Raw genomic sequence first — 17,731 nt, 5'->3', positions numbered from 1 at the left:
ATTACAGGCATGAGCCACAGGCGCCCAGTTTATAAAAGGTTTTTTTTTTTTTAAACACAAACTATCCTACAGATTGTATAATGACTTCTACGTAGAAAAAGTATAAAGAAGTACATGCCTGTTTATCCAAACTTAGAGCCCTGATAACAACTTAGGGATGTTGAAAGGTCTAGTGTGTACTAGGTAACTGACCTATTGCAACCTTATCTGCGTGGTGGGTATCATTCAGCCCATTTCACACCTGAGGAAACTGAGGATTGGATGGGTACACTGGCCGGCATTTCAAAACTCTGCTTGGTTGACATCAGATTCACTAACTGAATCAAAGAGAGAAAGAACAGCAATGCCTCTGGTTCTCGCTTTCTTTGGGACAGGTGCCACAAGTCCAAGGGCAGCAACCGAGTAAAATCTGCGCTCTTCCCCGCTGAGTTCAAAGTCTGCTTTGGCCCCGCCCCTGTGCGTTGGGTTCCGCCCCAAACGGCTCAGCCTCAGCTCGACTCATGAATATGCAAATATAGAGAGAATATTTAAAGACGCCGGCGCGGCGCGCAATTCCCTGCCCACGCCGCCCGTCCAGTGCCGCTTCTCAGGCCCGAACTCTTTCTCTCGTGTGCATCATTGTGTGCGGAAGCGCCGCCGGCATGTCTGAAAAACTGCCCTACAAAGTCGGTGAGTGCCAGGACGTGCATCCAGTCGCCGCTACTCGGCGCCGGCCAGGCTTGTCTCAGAAGGCGGCCGCTGAGGACTCCTAGAATCACAGGTTTGGCGTGTTCCTGCCCGCGCGGGGTCGCGTGGGGATTGTAGTCCTCGCGCCTCAGCCAGCGCATTCTAGGAGGCCGCGGCGGACTACAAGTCCCAAAGTGCCGTGCGGCGCGCGCCCCTTCTCGTTGCGCGGGCTGGCAGCCTGGGTCTAGCGGCGAATCCCTCTAGGAGGCGGCAGGGACGGGTAGGGGAGGCACAGTCGGCCACTGTCTAGACCGCGGGGACCAGCCCTGGGGACCAGGGTTTGCCCCTTGGTCAGCGGGGGTGATCCTTGGCCTCCTGCAGGGCGGGCGAGGGCACTGGCCCTGCAAGTGCTAGGGAGGAGAGGCCTGGAAGCGAGCGGGACTTGTCCGCGTGCACCGGAGAGTTGGGGCTGGTGCCTCAGTCGTGGGATTATGCACCTGGCCAGCAGGGACAGTTGTGCAGGCAACCCCCCTCACCCCCAAATTTTGGAGTTTGAAAAAATTCATCTCGTTATCCTGCCGATGAAAAGCTGACGGTGAAAGTTCATTGAGCATTTACTGTGGGATGGGCACATGTTAGCCTAGATGAACACATTTATTGAGGCACAGAGATCATTTGCCGAAATCCTTTTTTATTTTCTTTGCCATTCCTGGGGCTTGAGCCCAGAGTCTGGGCACTGTTCTTGAGCTTCTTTTCCTCAAGGCTAGTGCTCTACTACTTGAGCCACAGCACCATTTCCAGTGGTACTGAGGAATCGAACCCAAGGCTTCACGTACACGACAAGCACTCTACTAGGCCACATCCCCGACCCCTGCCCAAATTCTTATTGCTGGGGAATGGTGGAGCAGGATTTAAACTCTGGGCATCTAGACTTGTGAGTGCGCCCTTTTAACCCAGTATGCACGTGAACACACTTGGAACAACCCTAATGTAATTTCAACAAAAAAACAGTTTGGGTCAGGTGTAGTGGTGAGTCAGTGCCTGTAATCTCAACACTGGTGGCTGAGCCAAGAGGATTGTTTTTGAGACCAGCCTGGGCTACAGAGCTAGACCCTATCTGAAAACAAGTTAGCTCAGGCCAGCTAAAAGCTTTTGAAATAAACTCAAGACACCATTAAACAGAAAAAGACATCAACATTTATTGAGCATTGTGTATATGGTGATTTGTGTGTGTTCATGGAATAATCCTAATAGAGGTGACATCTCACTAAAGGAAGAAACTGAAAAAGTGACTTGCAAAGATTCTGTTAAAATAGTAGCTTATGAAGTAGCCACCAGAGTAGATTATTGTCTTCAGTGTGGGTGTTGAAGCCCATAAAGGTTAAATCAAGGTGACATGTAGGGCTGGGGATATGGCCTAGTGGCAAGAGAGCTTGCCTCATATACATGAGGCCCTGGGTTCAATTCCCCAGCACCACATATACAGAAAACGGCCAGAAGTGGCGCTGTGGCTCAAGTGGCAGAGTGCTAGCCTTGAGCAAAAAGAAGCCAGGGACAGTGCTCAGGCCCTGAGTCCAAGGCCCGGGACTGGCCAAAAAAAAAAAAAAACCAAAAAACAACAACAAGGTAACATGTAAAAGAACTAGAATAGGAATTATCACTGTGGAGAGATTAGTGGGTCAGGATTGAGGTTGGAGAAAAAGCTGGATTTGGAGTGGGAATCTTGGTGATGAAAGGATCAACTCAGTACATTTCCATCAGGGAGGAACTGCTTCATGCCACACTTTGCCCATTTGGCATCTGCTGTAATCCTTGGGACACATGGCAAGGGTAGGAATAGTTAGGTTCACTCTATAGACAAGAAACTAAGGTCTAGAAAGAGTCTTGTTGGCCCTCTTGACAGGTGTTCCTTTGACTTCTGGAACACCAGCAACTCTTGTTGAGGGTTCCATGGAGAACTTTGGGACTGACACAGCTGCCATGTTGGTATTGAGTTACTTTTAGCTGGAGAGACAGGTGGTAGTGGAGTGGTGGGAGCTCAGGCTATCACAGAACACAATGTCCCTAAGGAAGGCCTTGAAAAGGCCTTCTAGTTCTCCTCAGTCACCTGTCCTGCCTCTTCTACTGACTGGTCATGGAACCTGGGCAAACCCCTCTCAGCATTCTATCCTGTTGACCAGTGCTGTGACTTTGGTGGTTTGGATTTCTTTTTGTCACCGTTGTCCCATGCCTGCCCTTTTCATGAGTCTTTTCTCATGTAGTTCTACAACACATGTGGTAAGCAAACATTTGCTGACCTCTTGCTGTGCCAAGTCCTACTGGCCAGTGGAGACAGAAAGGTGACCCATGAGAAGCATGAGATAGACATTCATCCTGATAATATAATATAGTCTCTATTTTGTTTGTTTTGTTTTTTGGCCAGTCCTGGGCCTTGGACTCAGGGCCTGAGCACTGTCCCTGGCTTCCTTTTGCTCAAGGCTAGCACTCTGCCACTTGAGCCACAGCGCCACTTCTGGCCGTTTTCTGTATATGTGGTGCTGGGGAATTGAACCCAGGGCCTCATGTATACAAGGCAAGCTCTCTTGCCACTAGGCCATATCCCCAGCCCTGAATTTATTTATTTTTTTTATTTATTTTTTTTTTTTTGGCCAGTCCTGGGCCTTGAACTCAGGGCCTGAGCACTGTCCCTGGCTTCTTCCCGCTCAAGGCTAGCACTCTGCCACTTGAGCCACAGCCCCGCTTCTGGCCGTTTTCTGTATATGTGGTGCTGGGGAATCGAACCTAGGGCCTCGTGTATCCGAGGCAGGCACTCTTGCCACTAGGCTATATCCCCAGCCCGCCTGAATTTATTTTTGTTGTAATCTTGGGGATTGAACTCAGGGCCTGAACACTAGCCCTGAGTTTTTTTTTTTTTTTTGGCCAGTCCTGGGGGTTGGACTCAGGGCTTGAGCACTGTCCCTGGCTTCTTTTTGCTCAAGGCTAGCACTCTGCCACTTGAGCCACAGTGCCACTTCTGGCCATTTTCTGTATATGTGGTGCTGGGGAATTGAACCCAGGGCCTCATGAATATGAGGCAGGCACTCTAGCCACTAGGCTAGCCATATCCCCAGCCCTAGCCCTGAGCTTTTTATGCTCATGGCTAACGTCTACCACTTGAGCCACAGCTCCACTTTGACTTTTTTTGTGGCTAATTAGAGATAAGAATCTCATGAACTTGGGCTGGGAATATGGCCTAGTGGCAAGAGTGCCTGCTTCATATTCACAGTGCCCCTTCTGGCCGTTTTCTGTATATGTGGTGCTGAGGAATTGAACCTAGGGCTTCATGTATAGGAGGCAAGCATTCTTGCCACTAGGCTATATTCCCAGCCCCTGAATTAACTTTTTATATGGGGTGAGCTTATAAAACCTGTCCATTCTGGATAATTTTGATCATTGTCTCAAGGAGTCTTCCAGACTTGTATTAAGGCCCTGGAGTGAGAATGAGTTTATCTTGTCTGAAGACAATTAGGAGGTATATATGGCTGAGCAGCCAGTGGGGGGAAGAAGAGCAGTAGAGGTTGTATAGCACATTATTAAAGGCTTCCCTTCCCTCTCAGCTGTTGTTGGGGAACATGGTATGAGGGAACAAGAGGAACACAAAGGGGCTGGGGATATGGCCTAGTGGCAAGAGAGCTTGCCTGGTATACATGAGGCCCTGGGTTCAATTTCCCAGCACCACATATACAGAAAATGGCCAGAAGTGGCGCTGTGGCTCAAGTGGTAGAGTGCTAGCTTTGAGCAAAAGGAAGCCAGGGACAGTGCTCAGGCCCTGAGTTCAAGGCCCAGGACTGGCCAAAAAAAAAAAAAAAAGGAACACAAAGACTGCCTCAGTGGTCCAGTTGAGAGATGCCAGTTTAGATGGGACTGGTAAATTGTGGTTGGATTGCTTATGTATTTAGGATGGTCGACTAAAAACATGCTGACGAAGGTGAAACTGGACATGAGAAATCAAGAAATTGTACAAGTTTTTGGCCGGAGTAGGTGGTTGAATAATGGTTTCATTTTCTAAGATGGAGAGATTGATTGTTTGGCCAAGTAGTCATGGGGGCTCATGCTTGATACTTAGTAGGTGCAGTTGGACATCCTTGTACAGATACCGAGTCTGCAGTTAGGTTATGGAAATCAATTCGTGGGAGTCATATAGAAAAGGTATTTAAAGCCAGAAGAATGGATTAACTCATTTGGCAGGAGTTGGAGAAGAGAGAGATGGAGCCCTGAGGGCTTCCAATTATTAAGAGTCAGTTGGATGCTGAGGAGTCAGAAAGGTAGGAGGACTAAGTCTGAAGCCAAGGAAAGAGTTTCAGGAGCAAGGGAGTAATTAGTGGGGTGGCTGCTGCTGGGAGAAACAGGAGCCTTAGTGATTGACAGTCAGATGGGGGTGTCAGACCTGATCCTCCTGCGAGGTCCATTGGCTTAGGTGCGGTAGAGCAGTTGTGTTAACTGGGGTGGGAGCTGTGCCAAGTATGTGCTCAGACTGGAAGGAAGATGAGATTATGAAGTGATTGTGGTGAGGGGCAGTAGAAGATTAATGGTGAGAAACTCTGGCTTGGTTGGGTTTGGGTTTCTACAGGCAGAAAATTAGGAAGATGAGACATAGAGTTGGAGCTGGTTGCTTGAAATCCAACTTTCTCAGCGAGAGCTGTCATGGCTGATGGGCTACCAGGGAACAGTACGATGGTAGGAAGAAACAGCTGTGTAGAGATGCAGCATGAGTAGAGTATTTCACCATTGAAACTGTTCACTTTTTTGGTGCTAGAGATTGAACAGAGGGCCTTGCTTATGCCCGACCACTGATTATTCCTTTTACACTCTGAAATTATTTACATGCACTGTAGCAAGCAAGCATACTGGCATAGTTTTTTTTTGTGTTTTTTTTTTTGCCAGTCCTGGGGCTTGAACTCAGGGCCTGAGCACTGTCCCTGGTTTCTTTTTGCTCAAGGCTAGCACTCTACCTCTTGAGCCACAGCAACACTTCTGGATTTTTCTGTTTATGTGGTCCAGGGCTTCATGCATGCTAGGCAAGCACTGTACCACTAAGCCACATTTCCAGCTAAAAATAGTTTTATTTGCTATGGTTATATTAAAATTTTTACATAGTTCTTTCCCTCTCCATTCTCACCCTACTTATACCTCTTTGGTTGATGGGCAGAATCTAAACTTTTCCTCTCAAATTTACTAACCAGACAAGACGTTCTATCCTCTCCGGGGCAGAATGGCCACTTGTGAGTTCACTTTCCATGAGAAGGATCGTCAGGAGTGGGGAAGGATGATGTCCAAAACGCCAAGGAGATCCAGAACTGTGTCAAGCCCAAGCTGTTGAATTGTATTTGAGTATTGAATCACTAAGAGTGACCACTTGGAAAAGGAGATAGAAGCCAGAATCTAGAATCTTTAGGGTATGAGGAATGACATGGAGGTTGTTAGGCAGGTGTCAGAGGAAGAAAGGGAGAACGGGAAGACTATACCGTTAGCTAGTTTTCAAAGAGACGTTTGTCTTTGTTTTGATTTTTATGCATTTGTATACTCTTTGATTAAATTTGTTTTCCCCAAGATGGTAAAGTTAGGCAGAAACCAGGTTTTTTCCTCGTGTGTGTGTGGGAGGGAGGGACATGCATGCACACATGCGCAGGTGTATACATGTGTGGTATTTCCGGGACTTGAACTTGGGGCCTGGGTGCTGTCCCTAAGCTTTGTTTTTGCTCAAGGCTAGAGTTCTACCATTTGAGCCACAGCTCCACTTCTGGCTTTTTTGTGGTTAATTGGAGGTAAAAGAGTCTCATGGAGTAGCTTGTGTAGGCTGGCTTCAAACTGTAATCCTCAGATCTGAGCCTTCTGAGTAACTAAGATTATAGGCATGAGTAGGTCTTTTTTTTAGACTATCTTAGTTCCCTACATGCTTATTGAATCCGTGGGAAAATGACAAGTTTTCAAACCCAAGTGTTATGTGTCCACGTGTGAATCAGGTCCTTAGTGACTGGTGGTTCATGGTTGGTGGAAGGAGGCGGCTCTTGGGTCTCTAATTCATCTTGCCCCTGCAGCGGACATCAGCCTGGCTGCCTGGGGACGCAAGGCCCTGGACATTGCAGAGAACGAGATGCCAGGCCTGATGCGCATGAGAGAGATGTACTCTGCCTCCAAGCCGCTGAAGGGTGCTCGGATTGCTGGCTGTCTGCACATGACTGTGGAGACAGCTGTCCTCATTGAGACTCTGGTCGCCCTGGGTGCTGAGGTGAGGCCTATAGCTGTGTGGGCTCGGCTAGGGAAGAAGACTGGAGGGTGGGAATACCTGTGGCCAGCAGGGGCTCTTCTCCTTGTCACTTGGGTTTTCTCTCCATCTCCAAGTGTTGCTATGCTTTTGTGGTGAATGTTCTACAGATTTTTCTCCCAGACTGCACTTGATAAATCCTCTTGACTGGCTCTCACTGGCCCCTCCTAGGAGCTTGTGCCTGTCCTCAACTAATTACACTTGCCAGGATGAACTGTTCTGATGGCTTTAGCCTGAACCATGTGTATCAAGATCTCTTACCAAGGGGCAGGGCAGGGCAACAAAAATCAATGGAGTACTCCAGGGCTCATACCTCTTTGTTTTCAACATACATTCTCTCTCTAGGAGAGAACACGCTGTAGCCCTTTTTGCTCTTGTTATTTTTGAGATAGGGTTTTGCTTTCTGATGGGGCCAGCCTATTTGATTGATTTTCCTATTTATTTATACTTTCTGCCATAGCGGGGCTGACGTATGTAACATTGTGCCCAGATTTTCCTGTTTAGATGGAATCTCAATTTTTTATTTTTTATTTTTTGCCTTGGCTGACTTAGAACCAGGCTTTTCTTTGTGTGTGTGTTGCTGGAGGTGGAACCCAGGGCCTTTTGCGTGCGAGGCAAGGGTTCTACCTGAACTAACTACATCCTCAGCTTGAACTCTTTGGCCCTCAGTAATTTCTTCACTTTTCTTTCACTTCTGCTCTTCTTGTTCCATACAGTATTAGAATATATTGAAGCCTTCACTAGCTCTTGTCACTTCTCTGCCTCCCATCCCCTTACCTAGTAGAGTCCCTGCCTTTGATTTGAGGCTGATTGAATCTCTAGTTTCTCATCTTTGGCTTCAGGACATTCCTTTTTTACCTCCCTTGACCCTGGTGCTGGCTGAGCACCCTTTCTCAAACTTTGTTACAGTTATCCTCATTCTTTTTTTTCCCCTCAATTATTTTGGCAATTGCTTTTACTGGTTTTGTTTTTATTTAAAAAAAACCCACCTATCTTTAGTTATGAAAAGGTTTCAGTTCAATGTGTCAGTCGATGTGTGCAGTGCATCTTGATCAATGACCATCAGCCTTGTTTCACTGGCCCTTGTAGGTGCGATGGTCCAGCTGCAACATCTTCTCTACTCAGGATCATGCAGCGGCTGCCATTGCCAAGGCCGGCATTCCAGGTGAGTCCTTGCTGCTGGGGCATATTTGTTTTCCTGACTCCTGTAGAAGTAGACTTTCTGTTTTGTCCCACCATCATTTAAAATCTATGGAAGTTGTAACTGAACCCGTTTTATGTCATGTGAACAAGGGCAGGATCTTAAGATAGGGAGTCACATGATGTAGGGGAGAAGTTCCTTACAGGAAGGATGTGAGTATGTTTCCAAAGAACTGGAGAAATAGGGAAGAAGAAAAGCACCAGAGGTGCTTGCATTATGGGGGGAGGGTGGGGTAATAGTCTGGGTTGGGGTAGGAGAGGACCAGGACTGATGTGGAAGAACTTTCTCACAAACTGCTAGAAAAGGGCACATGTCTGGGCCCAAGGAGTGGTGTTTTTATGTTTGATGGTGGTAATATCGTTTTTGGTAATACTAATGTTTGAAGTCAGGGCCTTATGCTTGCTAGATAGGTGCTCTCTCACTTGAACCATGCCTCAAGCCCCTCACAGTGATTAAATAGAACACTGAAGACGCTAATCAGCCACAGCAGGAAGGGGAAGTGACAGCTCCCAAGACTGACCAGGAAAGAATAGGCTTGTCCCCCTCTTCTCAGCCTTGGTTGGGCTGCGTGGCCCACTGTTGGGTATTTTCAGAGCCATTGTCTTCTCTGACCGGGGGGCGGGAGTAGCTGTTTGGCCTGTGTCCTTTGTTCGTAGGAAGCTCCTAGGAACCCAGCCTTTTTTCCCAGTCATATAACAGGAGAGGACAGATGTTGGCTGATAGTATTCTTGGTTTTAGTGACTAGTCTAGAGTGTACAGGCACATCGTAGCCCTTCTCTGTGTAGGTATTGGTGATGGTCATGTGTGCCTCACAGGTTTCTCTGAGGAAAATGAGATGTGGGGCTCACAGGAGTTAGCACATCTGGCATCGAGACATGCTCCATACATAGTAGCTGCTGTTAGACATTATAAGTGAAGAGCAAACTCTGATCCTGCATTGTGGGTCTCACTGTGGGTGGAAACCCAGGTGTGTGTGTGTTGATGTCCCAATCCGTGGGGCCCAGGCAGAAAGGAAGCTGTAAAAGGAAATCATTATTTCCAGATATATCTGAGGCTGTACTTGACCTCTTGTCTTATTTAATCCATGCTACTGTGAATTTAGAGGAGGAAACAGGCTCAGAAAGGTGACATGGTGTGCTCAAAATCACATAGCTAGAGTTGTAAACCTAGCTTCTCAGGAGGCTGAGATCTGAGAATTGAGGTTCAGAAAATCCATGAGATTCTTACTCTCCACCAAAAAAAAAAAACCTACCTGAAGTAGAGCCTTGGTTCAAGCAGTAGAGCACTAGACTTCATTCAGCAAGGAAATCCCAAGAGACAGCATCTAGGCCCTGAGTTCAAGCAGTTACATAGCTGGTACATATCAGAACCAGGATTTGAGCTCATAGCTTTCTGGCTCTAAGTGGTGTTCTTTTCATTGCCATGTTTTCAGAGGGGCTAGAAGTTAGGAAGGAGAGGTGTTCTCTGTAGTGGGTGCTGGTGAAGAAAGCCAGGCCCTAATCTGATGTCCCATGCTCCCCATAGTGTATGCCTGGAAGGGTGAAACAGATGAAGAGTACCTGTGGTGCATTGAACAGACTCTGTACTTCAAGGATGGGCCCCTCAACATGATTCTGGATGACGGAGGTGACCTTACCAACCTCATCCACACCAAGTACCCACAGCTTCTGTCAGGTAAGTAGGGCAGAGCAGGTAGTCTGGTTGCTGGTGGGCCAGAAGGGCTCTGTTCCTTCACCGAGGAAGCAGGCATGGCAGAATTTCCAGATTCTGTGGAAGCAGGGGTCAAGAGGGATAGCTGACTCATGCAGGTGTGCTGGGGCCTGGCCTCCTGACTTTGGATGATGTGGGGCTAGGGGTTAGCTAGGTGTCTGTGTGAGTTGGTAACCCAAGGGCCCACATAAGACTAGGGGCTAGGATCATTTGGGAAGGAGCCAACTTCGTTAGAAGCAGAGAGGGAAGGAGAGTAGTCAGGAAGAGGGGTATGGAGAGTGCGAAGGCCCCGAGGCTGGAAAGGTTTGACTATTCAGGAAACCAAAAAGAAGCCAGCATGATTATAATGAATGATAACAGCCTTTCCTTGGGACTATTACAGGATATGGTTGAAGCTTCAGTGAAGGCCAGGTGTATCCTGAATGTCGTGTGGGGAAAGAATTTGGCTTTGTCCTGAGAGGAGTTAATTAGACTTTTGAACAGGTGTTTTTGAAAATGTGCATGTTAAAAATGGCTGCTGCTTATTGTAGTGAAGCCGGGTGACAATGATGGCAGCAGGGACTAAGACCATGGTGTTACGAATGGAGAAGCAAAATGAGGACTTCTGGTGAGTTCAAGTGGGTCTCTGACTGCTGCCATCTTGTTCAGGCATCCGAGGCATCTCTGAGGAGACCACGACTGGGGTCCACAATCTGTACAAGATGATGGCCAACGGGATCCTGAAGGTGCCTGCCATAAATGTCAATGACTCTGTTACCAAGGTGAGTCCTTGGGCCAGTCACATCTTCATCTGTTGTCACTGGTACGTTTGAGGAGTAAGTTTCTGAAGAAGGATGTTCAGAAAGGCTGCAGGCAAGGGACATGTAGCTTTTGTCTGAAGGGAGCCTTGGGGCTGGGCATTATAGGTTAGATGCCAGTGTCTCACACCTTTAATTCTAGCTACTCAGGAGGTTGAAATCTAAGAGTCACATTTTGAAGCCAGTTGGGGCAGAAAAGTATGTGAGACTCTCGACACCAATTACCCAGCAGAAAGCCAGAAGTGGAAGTGTGTGGGTCAAGGGGTAGAATGCCAGCCTTGAGTGAAGACAAATGAGAGTGGAAACCCCCTCCTCCCCCAATGAGCATTATCGCTTAAAAGTTAAGCAGATTCTTCCCCCTAGTAATCTCTCCTAGTAATAGACCACTAGACTAGCAGAGAAAGGGTAGTGAGAGGGTCTTGGAGCTGACAAGGATGAGGAGCACATGGGAGGCAAGTTCAGAAGTCCATCAGGCTACACGAAGATGCTGAGTGAGCCTGGCCCCAGGGCTTTTGCTTGTCCCCATTGTCCTTTTGCCCCATCTCCTTTCAGAGCAAGTTTGACAACCTCTACGGCTGCCGAGAATCCCTCATAGATGGCATCAAACGGGCCACCGATGTGATGATTGCGGGCAAAGTGGCCGTGGTAGCAGGATATGGTGATGTGGGCAAGGGCTGTGCCCAGGCCCTGAGGGGTTTCGGGGCTCGTGTCATCATCACTGAGATCGACCCCATCAACGCACTTCAGGCTTCCATGGAGGGTATGATGGGGTGAGAATTAGCTGTCAGCTAGCGGGGCCAGAGAGAGTAAGGCCACCCCAGATAACCCCTGGCCACCATCTACACAGGCTATGAGGTGACCACCATGGACGAGGCCTGTAAGGAGGGCAACATCTTTGTCACTACCACAGGCTGTGTGGATATCATCCTGGGCAGGTAGGTGCCACCACGATGAGGTCCTGAGGGCCAGGGGGGATGTGGATCTGGGGCTGTGCTTTGTCCTTGATGGTCTCCTTTGGTTCCCACAGGCACTTTGAGCAGATGAAGGATGATGCCATCGTGTGCAACATTGGGCACTTTGATGTGGAAATTGATGTGAAGTGGCTCAATGAGAATGCTGTGGAGAAGGTGAACATCAAGCCTCAGGTGAGAAACCCCAGTCCTACCAGCATCAAGGACAATGGGGAACCAAGAAGGGCCTGCTTGTGAGCTATCCACTATGGAAGCTGTTGCATCCCCAACAGTGGGGTGTGAGGAAGAGAGTCTGGTTTCAGAGCTAGCGTTGGGGTATCAGACTGAGGCCTGAGAGGCTACTCTTACAGCCCTGCAGGGTAAGTACAGGACAGGGAAGAACTGCAAAGGATGCTAGATTTCTGAGTGGAACAGATGTTTGAAAGGTAGGGCCAGTTACTGAGCTACAGAAAGGAGAATTTTGCAGCAGGGCATTAAGAAATGGGTTTCTTGGGGGTTCATAAGATTTTATGTGGCTTACATTTTCTTCTCTGATTATGAAGTAATATGCTTCTGGAAGACATTGTGGCTTTGCCTAACAAGACCCTCCATGTTAAACATGCTCTTATCTTGTAGAGCTGGGGATGGGACTGAGGGCCTTGCACATGCTGAGCTGTACCTTGGTTCCACATTCAGCTTTCTGATGGCAGTTCAGACTATCAATGCTCAGATTATGGCTACTTCTTTTTTTGTTGTTTTAATCCTAGTGCTTGAACTCAGGGGCTGGATGCTGTCCCTGAGCCTCACTCTGTTCAAGGCTAGTATTCTACCACTTGAGCCACAGCACCACTTTATGGCCACTTCCGTTTGGCTCTAGACAAATGACTCCAGTGGAATGTAGATGGTAGTACTTAAACTATATGATATTTAGGATTACATGTGATAATTTTATGTAAAGGACCTAGTACCTAGCAATAACAATAAAAATGCTAGCTGCTACTTGTTGAGGATCTAGATGTGCCAAATGCTTTGTGTCAGTTCATTAAATGCTTACAGCGGATCTGTGAATTAATTGGCTATCATTAATTGTGTATGCCAGAGCTGTGGGGGTTATACAGGGCTTATTTGAGGCCCTCTGGGCAGGGTGGGAGGCTGGGGTAGACTGAGGAATTGCCATGCCAGGCCTCACTGTTGCTCTGGTAACTTGCGCAGGTGGATCGCTACAAACTGAAGAATGGGCACCGCATTATCCTGCTGGCAGAGGGCCGGCTGGTTAACCTAGGCTGTGCCATGGGCCACCCCAGTTTTGTGATGAGCAACTCCTTCACCAACCAAGTGCTGGCACAGATTGAACTCTGGACCCACCCAGACAAATACTCTGTTGGGGTTCACTTCCTACCTAAGAAGGTGGGTTCTTGCTGTTCTGGAGTCCCTAGCTCTGATGCTTGAGGCATTCAGGGGCTTTGGAGCCAAAACCTGTGTCATTTCCTAACTCTGTGACCTTGTTTAAGCCATTTTACTTTTCTGAACTTTGATTTCTTTCTTTGTAAAAAGAGGATGATAGTTTTTATTAGGGTTCTTTTGCTAGCCAGTGATAGAGTCCTTTTCAAATCAGACCATTGGCCAGGTGCAGTGGTACATTCCTGTAATCATTGTTACTTAAGAGGAGGTGGAGGCTGAAAATCACAAGGTAGAAGCCAGCCTGGGCTATATATGGGCTATTTATGGGCTCCATAAAAAAGGAGTCAGAGGTGTGGCTAGCGATAAGAGTACATATACAGCATGCACAGGCCCTGGACTCAACTCTTAGCAATTGCAATTGGCTGTATAATGGGGAAATCTTAGATGCAGACACTGGGTCCACAATTTGGTGGCATCATAACTCTGGGGTATTGAACCCAGGGTCTTGTATGTGGTAAGTATATATTTTACCACTGCAATTCACCCTGAACTTCATAGTTCTGCTTCTCTTTATTTCTTGGCTTTTTCCCACTACCTCATTTTACTTGGCAAATAGACTTGGTACGAGTAAGCTGAGACAGCTCCTCTTCCCTGTGTAGGAATCCTCTGTACCTCCCATGAGAAAGCAAGTTCCAGAAAGCACTTCCATTTGCTCCTAGTTGGTGGAGGATGAGGCAGGAAATGTCATTGATGATTTCACCAGGGCTATTTGGAGAGAAGTAGGTTATCTGGTTCTCTCTTGGTAGAGAGCTAGGTAGCCAAAACAGGCCTACTGAGGCTGGCTGTGATAGGATGAGGTATAATGTGGGTAACCCATTCCCAGCAACTGAAAGAGCAGTGTATATCTTTTGCTATCTGGATGCAGTAAGAGTTTCCAGAGCATAGCACTAATTCCAGGTTTTCCTCTGTTTCTTCCCAGCTGGATGAGGCTGTGGCCGAAGCCCATCTGGGTAAGCTGAATGTGAAACTGACCAAGCTGACTGAGAAGCAGGCCCAGTACCTGGGCATGTCCCATGATGGCCCCTTCAAGCCTGATCACTACCGCTACTGAGAGCCAGGACTGCCTTTACATCTTTCAGCTGCCCTCCTTTCCAGACTCCACCTCTCCTTCCCAAGCAAATGGCACCAATTTTGTAATTGCTTTGTTGTTATTGCCCATTGACTCCCTAGGGCTAGTCACTCAGTCCTGCTGTATTCTCATACTGTTGAAGTGCGGCAAGGGGAATGGAGAGGCTCTGGTCACGATGGAGGTACAAGGGAGGCATCCACAGGAACCATGAGCTCACAGGCTTGGAACTGCTCACCCAGTCAGTCCTTCCTGAGGCTGAGGTTGGCAGTGGTGGTTACAAAACCCATGAACTTTACCATCCAGGCCTTCATCTGGCCTGTGGATTTAGACCCATGTGTTTCATTTTCAGGCTTACTGGGTTTTCAGTTTTTGACAGATGAGGATATATATATAATCTCAAAGGGCAACAAACTATTGGAATTTAAATATTCCTGAGGATTATGAGTTTGACACTGTTAGTTTCTATTTCACAGGAGTTAAAGTAGACTTTGAAGGTATAGAAAAGGACAAAAGAAGTGATGGAAGTTGCAAGGGGCTAGGAAAAGCAAAGGATGAATTAGATGTCATTAGTTTGTATTGTGATTGACTTATTGTTTGGGTCAAAATGAACTCTGGTTATAATGTTTGTATAATAATTAGAATGTGAAAAGAAAGCAGGAAGCTAGGTAAATAAAAATTTTTGGTGCCAAAAGTAATTTTTGAAACTTTCATTGTACGATCTACTGTCAGCCATGTGACATGACATGGTTACAGTCCTAAAGCATTGAAAAGATAAGGTGTTGTCTGGAGTGTAAAGCGATGTGGGATACAGGTAACCCCTTAGGCTTGGAGGGATTTATTTATTTATTTTTGCCAATCCTGGGGCTTAAGTCTCAGGGCCTAGGCTCTGCCCCGAGCCTCTCTGTGCTCAAGGCTCTCTACCACTTGAGGCACAGCACCACTTCCTGTTTTTTTTCTGTATATGTGGTCCTGAGGAATCAAACCCAGGGCTATATGCATGCTAGGCAAACACTCTACCATTAAGCCACATTCCCAGCCCCAGGAGGGATGTTTTAAAGAGGGAACTCTTCAGGGAACTTTTATCATCTCGGGTGTGTCTTACAAATAACTTGTTTTAACTCAGACTCACTCAGTGAGTGAATTTAGCCTATCTATGATATTGTAATTCCCATTTGTATTTATTTTCTCTGCCTTATTGTGTGTGTGTGTGTGTGTGTGTGTGTGTGTGTGTTCCTGATTATATTTTTTTCCTCTCCATTTTTACTTTGGATCAATCTAGTATACCTTGAGGAGATTTGTTTATTGAGCAGCACTGAGTGCCAGGGGTTCTTTACATGATTAGCCTTCCAATAATCCTAGTAATATCTAGTTATATGGAAGAGAAGACCTAATAGAAGTGACTTTCCTAAAATCACATGGAAAGAAGGGAGAGGAAGCTGCTGCTCATCTGAGCCATAGGTTATACTTCACAGCAGATGTGCTCCCCACCCTGAAGGGGCCCTGTCTCTTCCCAGGCACAGGAAGTGCCTTTCCAGATGTTTCCTCTGAGGTCCCATGTAGTCATCCACCTTCAGTCCTCAAGTGGATTCTGGTTTCTGTTATCCCTTTTCCTTTTGTCTTTTGAAATATCCTTCAGTTCTTTCAATCTTTATTTGAAATCACATCTGGTCTCAGATGTATCTCTGATCCCAGATGTGTGAATCTGTCAACTCTGACACCAACCCAGGTATATGCAATGAAAGATGATGAGTCTTACCAATTCCGTACCCCTGTTCCTAGTGTCTGGGATTCCTATCCAAGACTCATGGGAGAAGAAAAAATCGGTTGAGCATGTGCATTATTTAGCTTAGCCCTTGCTAGGTTCTTTTCTAGGAAAGAGAAGGCTTGTAGAGCAGTGGTCTAGGGTTTATAAGGAGGAAACCTGGATCTTGTTACTTGGGACTAGGGACATAAATGTCTCAAATGGTTGTCTTGATGTCAACATGGTAAAATATTATAAAGTATTTTCTGTTTTAAAGACTGTGTCAGGCACCAGGAGGACAAAAGAAGCTATTTCAAAGAGTACAGAATTTAAAATACTTAGTTTAGAGAAATCATAGGTTCTAGAACAAGAAAGGAGCTTAAAATCACACATCTACAATAGAGAAGCCAGAGTTTGGAGAAGAGCCCAGAGGACTTAAGTGACTTACCAAATTACCCTGAGGTCTGGTGACTTGATTGCTTCTATGCCAGAAATCCCTGGACACCAAGTCTAATTCTTCCTGTGTGTACAGGGCTGGGAATAAGGCCTAGTGGCAAGAGTGCTTGCCTTCTATACATGAAGCCCTGGGTTCGATTCCTCAGGACTACATATGTAGAAAAGGCCAGAAGTGGTGCTGTGGCTCAAGTGGGAGAGTGCTAGCCTTGAGCAAAAAAGAAGCCAGGGACAGTGCTCAGGCCCTGAGTCCAAGGCCCAGGACTGGCCAGAAAAAAAGAGATTACTTATCCTGTGTATGGCAGGCAGGGAGGGGTAAGGGGTCCTGCTAGGCTAGAAGCACTTTGATCTCTTTTCAAGTCCTGAGGGATGGACTAAAACCCAGGAAAGTTCATGGGGATCCACTGACAACAACTGCAAGAGACAGCAGGCAGTGGTCATGTCTGCTTTGGAGGTCTGAAGTTACAAGAAAGCCCAGGAATCTAGATTCTTATACATAGTATTCATTGTGGTGTATCCCCCTGGGGACAGATAAACCTGCTTGAGGTGGAGGCAGCCAGAAATGCTCTTGAGATCTAGGCCTGCTCTATCAGCTTCAACTACTTCATCAGTCAACTGCCCAAACTGGGCTCAAAGGGGAAGTTCAAGTTGGTGCAGACTCAAGCACAGGACTTGAGTGCTTTTGCTAGAAGCTCACTCTGAGCCAATATTGCTGCACTTGAAAGCTGTGTTTGGACTCAGTTCCAGTGAATTTCTTATCTTTTCGCCAGTCCTGGGGCTTAAACTCTGGGCTTGAGCATTGTCCCTGGCTTCTTTTTGCTTGAGCCACAGCGCCACTTCTGGCCTTTTCTATGTATGTGGTGCTGAGGAATTGAACCCAGGGCTTCATGTATGCGAGGCAAGCACTCTACCACTAGGTCATATTCCCAGCCCCAGCCAGTGAATTTCTAAAGCTCACACCAATGAGGCTTTTTGCTGGGCTCCCCAGGCAACATGAAGGCACCGTAATATCACCATCATCATCACCTTCTAAATCATCACTATCACTACCACCTCCCAAACTGCAACTATCACATCCAGCTGGGAGAGGTAGTAATTAGCTACCCATATGAACATAGCATCTGAAAAATTGAAGGATTTTACTAAAAAACCATTTCTTTCCCAACTCCTTCTCTCAACGCATACATACACATTGGCCCATGGAAGAAGGGTATAACAAATCTAGATTGATCTGAACTATGTATGCTACAGATGTCTGTTAATTCAGTTCAGTTCAAATCACATTCTTTTCTTCACTTAGCCTGTTTCCTTCACACATGGGAATTGGCCCTTGGAGTTTTAAGTTCCTTTATAAAATTGCTGTTATATTCACTGTGAGT

The 17,731-nt window shown here is 46.8% G+C and overlaps 1 protein-coding gene across 1 annotated transcript; it reads left to right on the top strand.

The window, feature by feature from the left end:
• Positions 1 to 540: 540 nt before the first annotated feature.
• Positions 541 to 14,853, top strand: Ahcy (adenosylhomocysteinase). Its single transcript, XM_048349031.1, has 10 exons — positions 541 to 669; positions 6,744 to 6,934; positions 8,060 to 8,135; positions 9,696 to 9,845; positions 10,530 to 10,642; positions 11,231 to 11,438; positions 11,526 to 11,613; positions 11,706 to 11,823; positions 12,841 to 13,035; positions 14,009 to 14,853. Exons 1-10 carry the CDS (start codon positions 642 to 644, stop codon positions 14,138 to 14,140), a joined length of 1,299 nt encoding a protein of 432 aa, XP_048204988.1. The 5' UTR covers positions 541 to 641; the 3' UTR covers positions 14,141 to 14,853.
• The last annotated feature ends 2,878 nt before the right edge of the window (positions 14,854 to 17,731 follow it).

The sequence above is a fragment of the Perognathus longimembris genome, chromosome 6, assembly GCF_023159225.1.
Source record: "Perognathus longimembris pacificus isolate PPM17 chromosome 6, ASM2315922v1, whole genome shotgun sequence".
NCBI classification, from domain to species: domain Eukaryota; kingdom Metazoa; phylum Chordata; class Mammalia; order Rodentia; family Heteromyidae; genus Perognathus; species Perognathus longimembris.
The sequence above is the reverse complement of the archived record's forward strand: the minus strand, read 5'-3'. Positions and strand labels throughout refer to the sequence as shown.

Excerpts from the sequence above, each read along its gene's own strand:
- Ahcy (XM_048349031.1), top strand. The coding sequence starts at position 642 with ATGTCTGAAAAACTGCCCTACAAAGTCG. Across the intron at positions 6,935-8,059 it reads TGGTCGCCCTGGGTGCTGAG|GTGCGATGGTCCAGCTGCAA; the intron begins GTGAGGCCTATA and ends TGGCCCTTGTAG. Across the intron at positions 13,036-14,008 it reads TTCACTTCCTACCTAAGAAG|CTGGATGAGGCTGTGGCCGA; the intron begins GTGGGTTCTTGC and ends GTTTCTTCCCAG.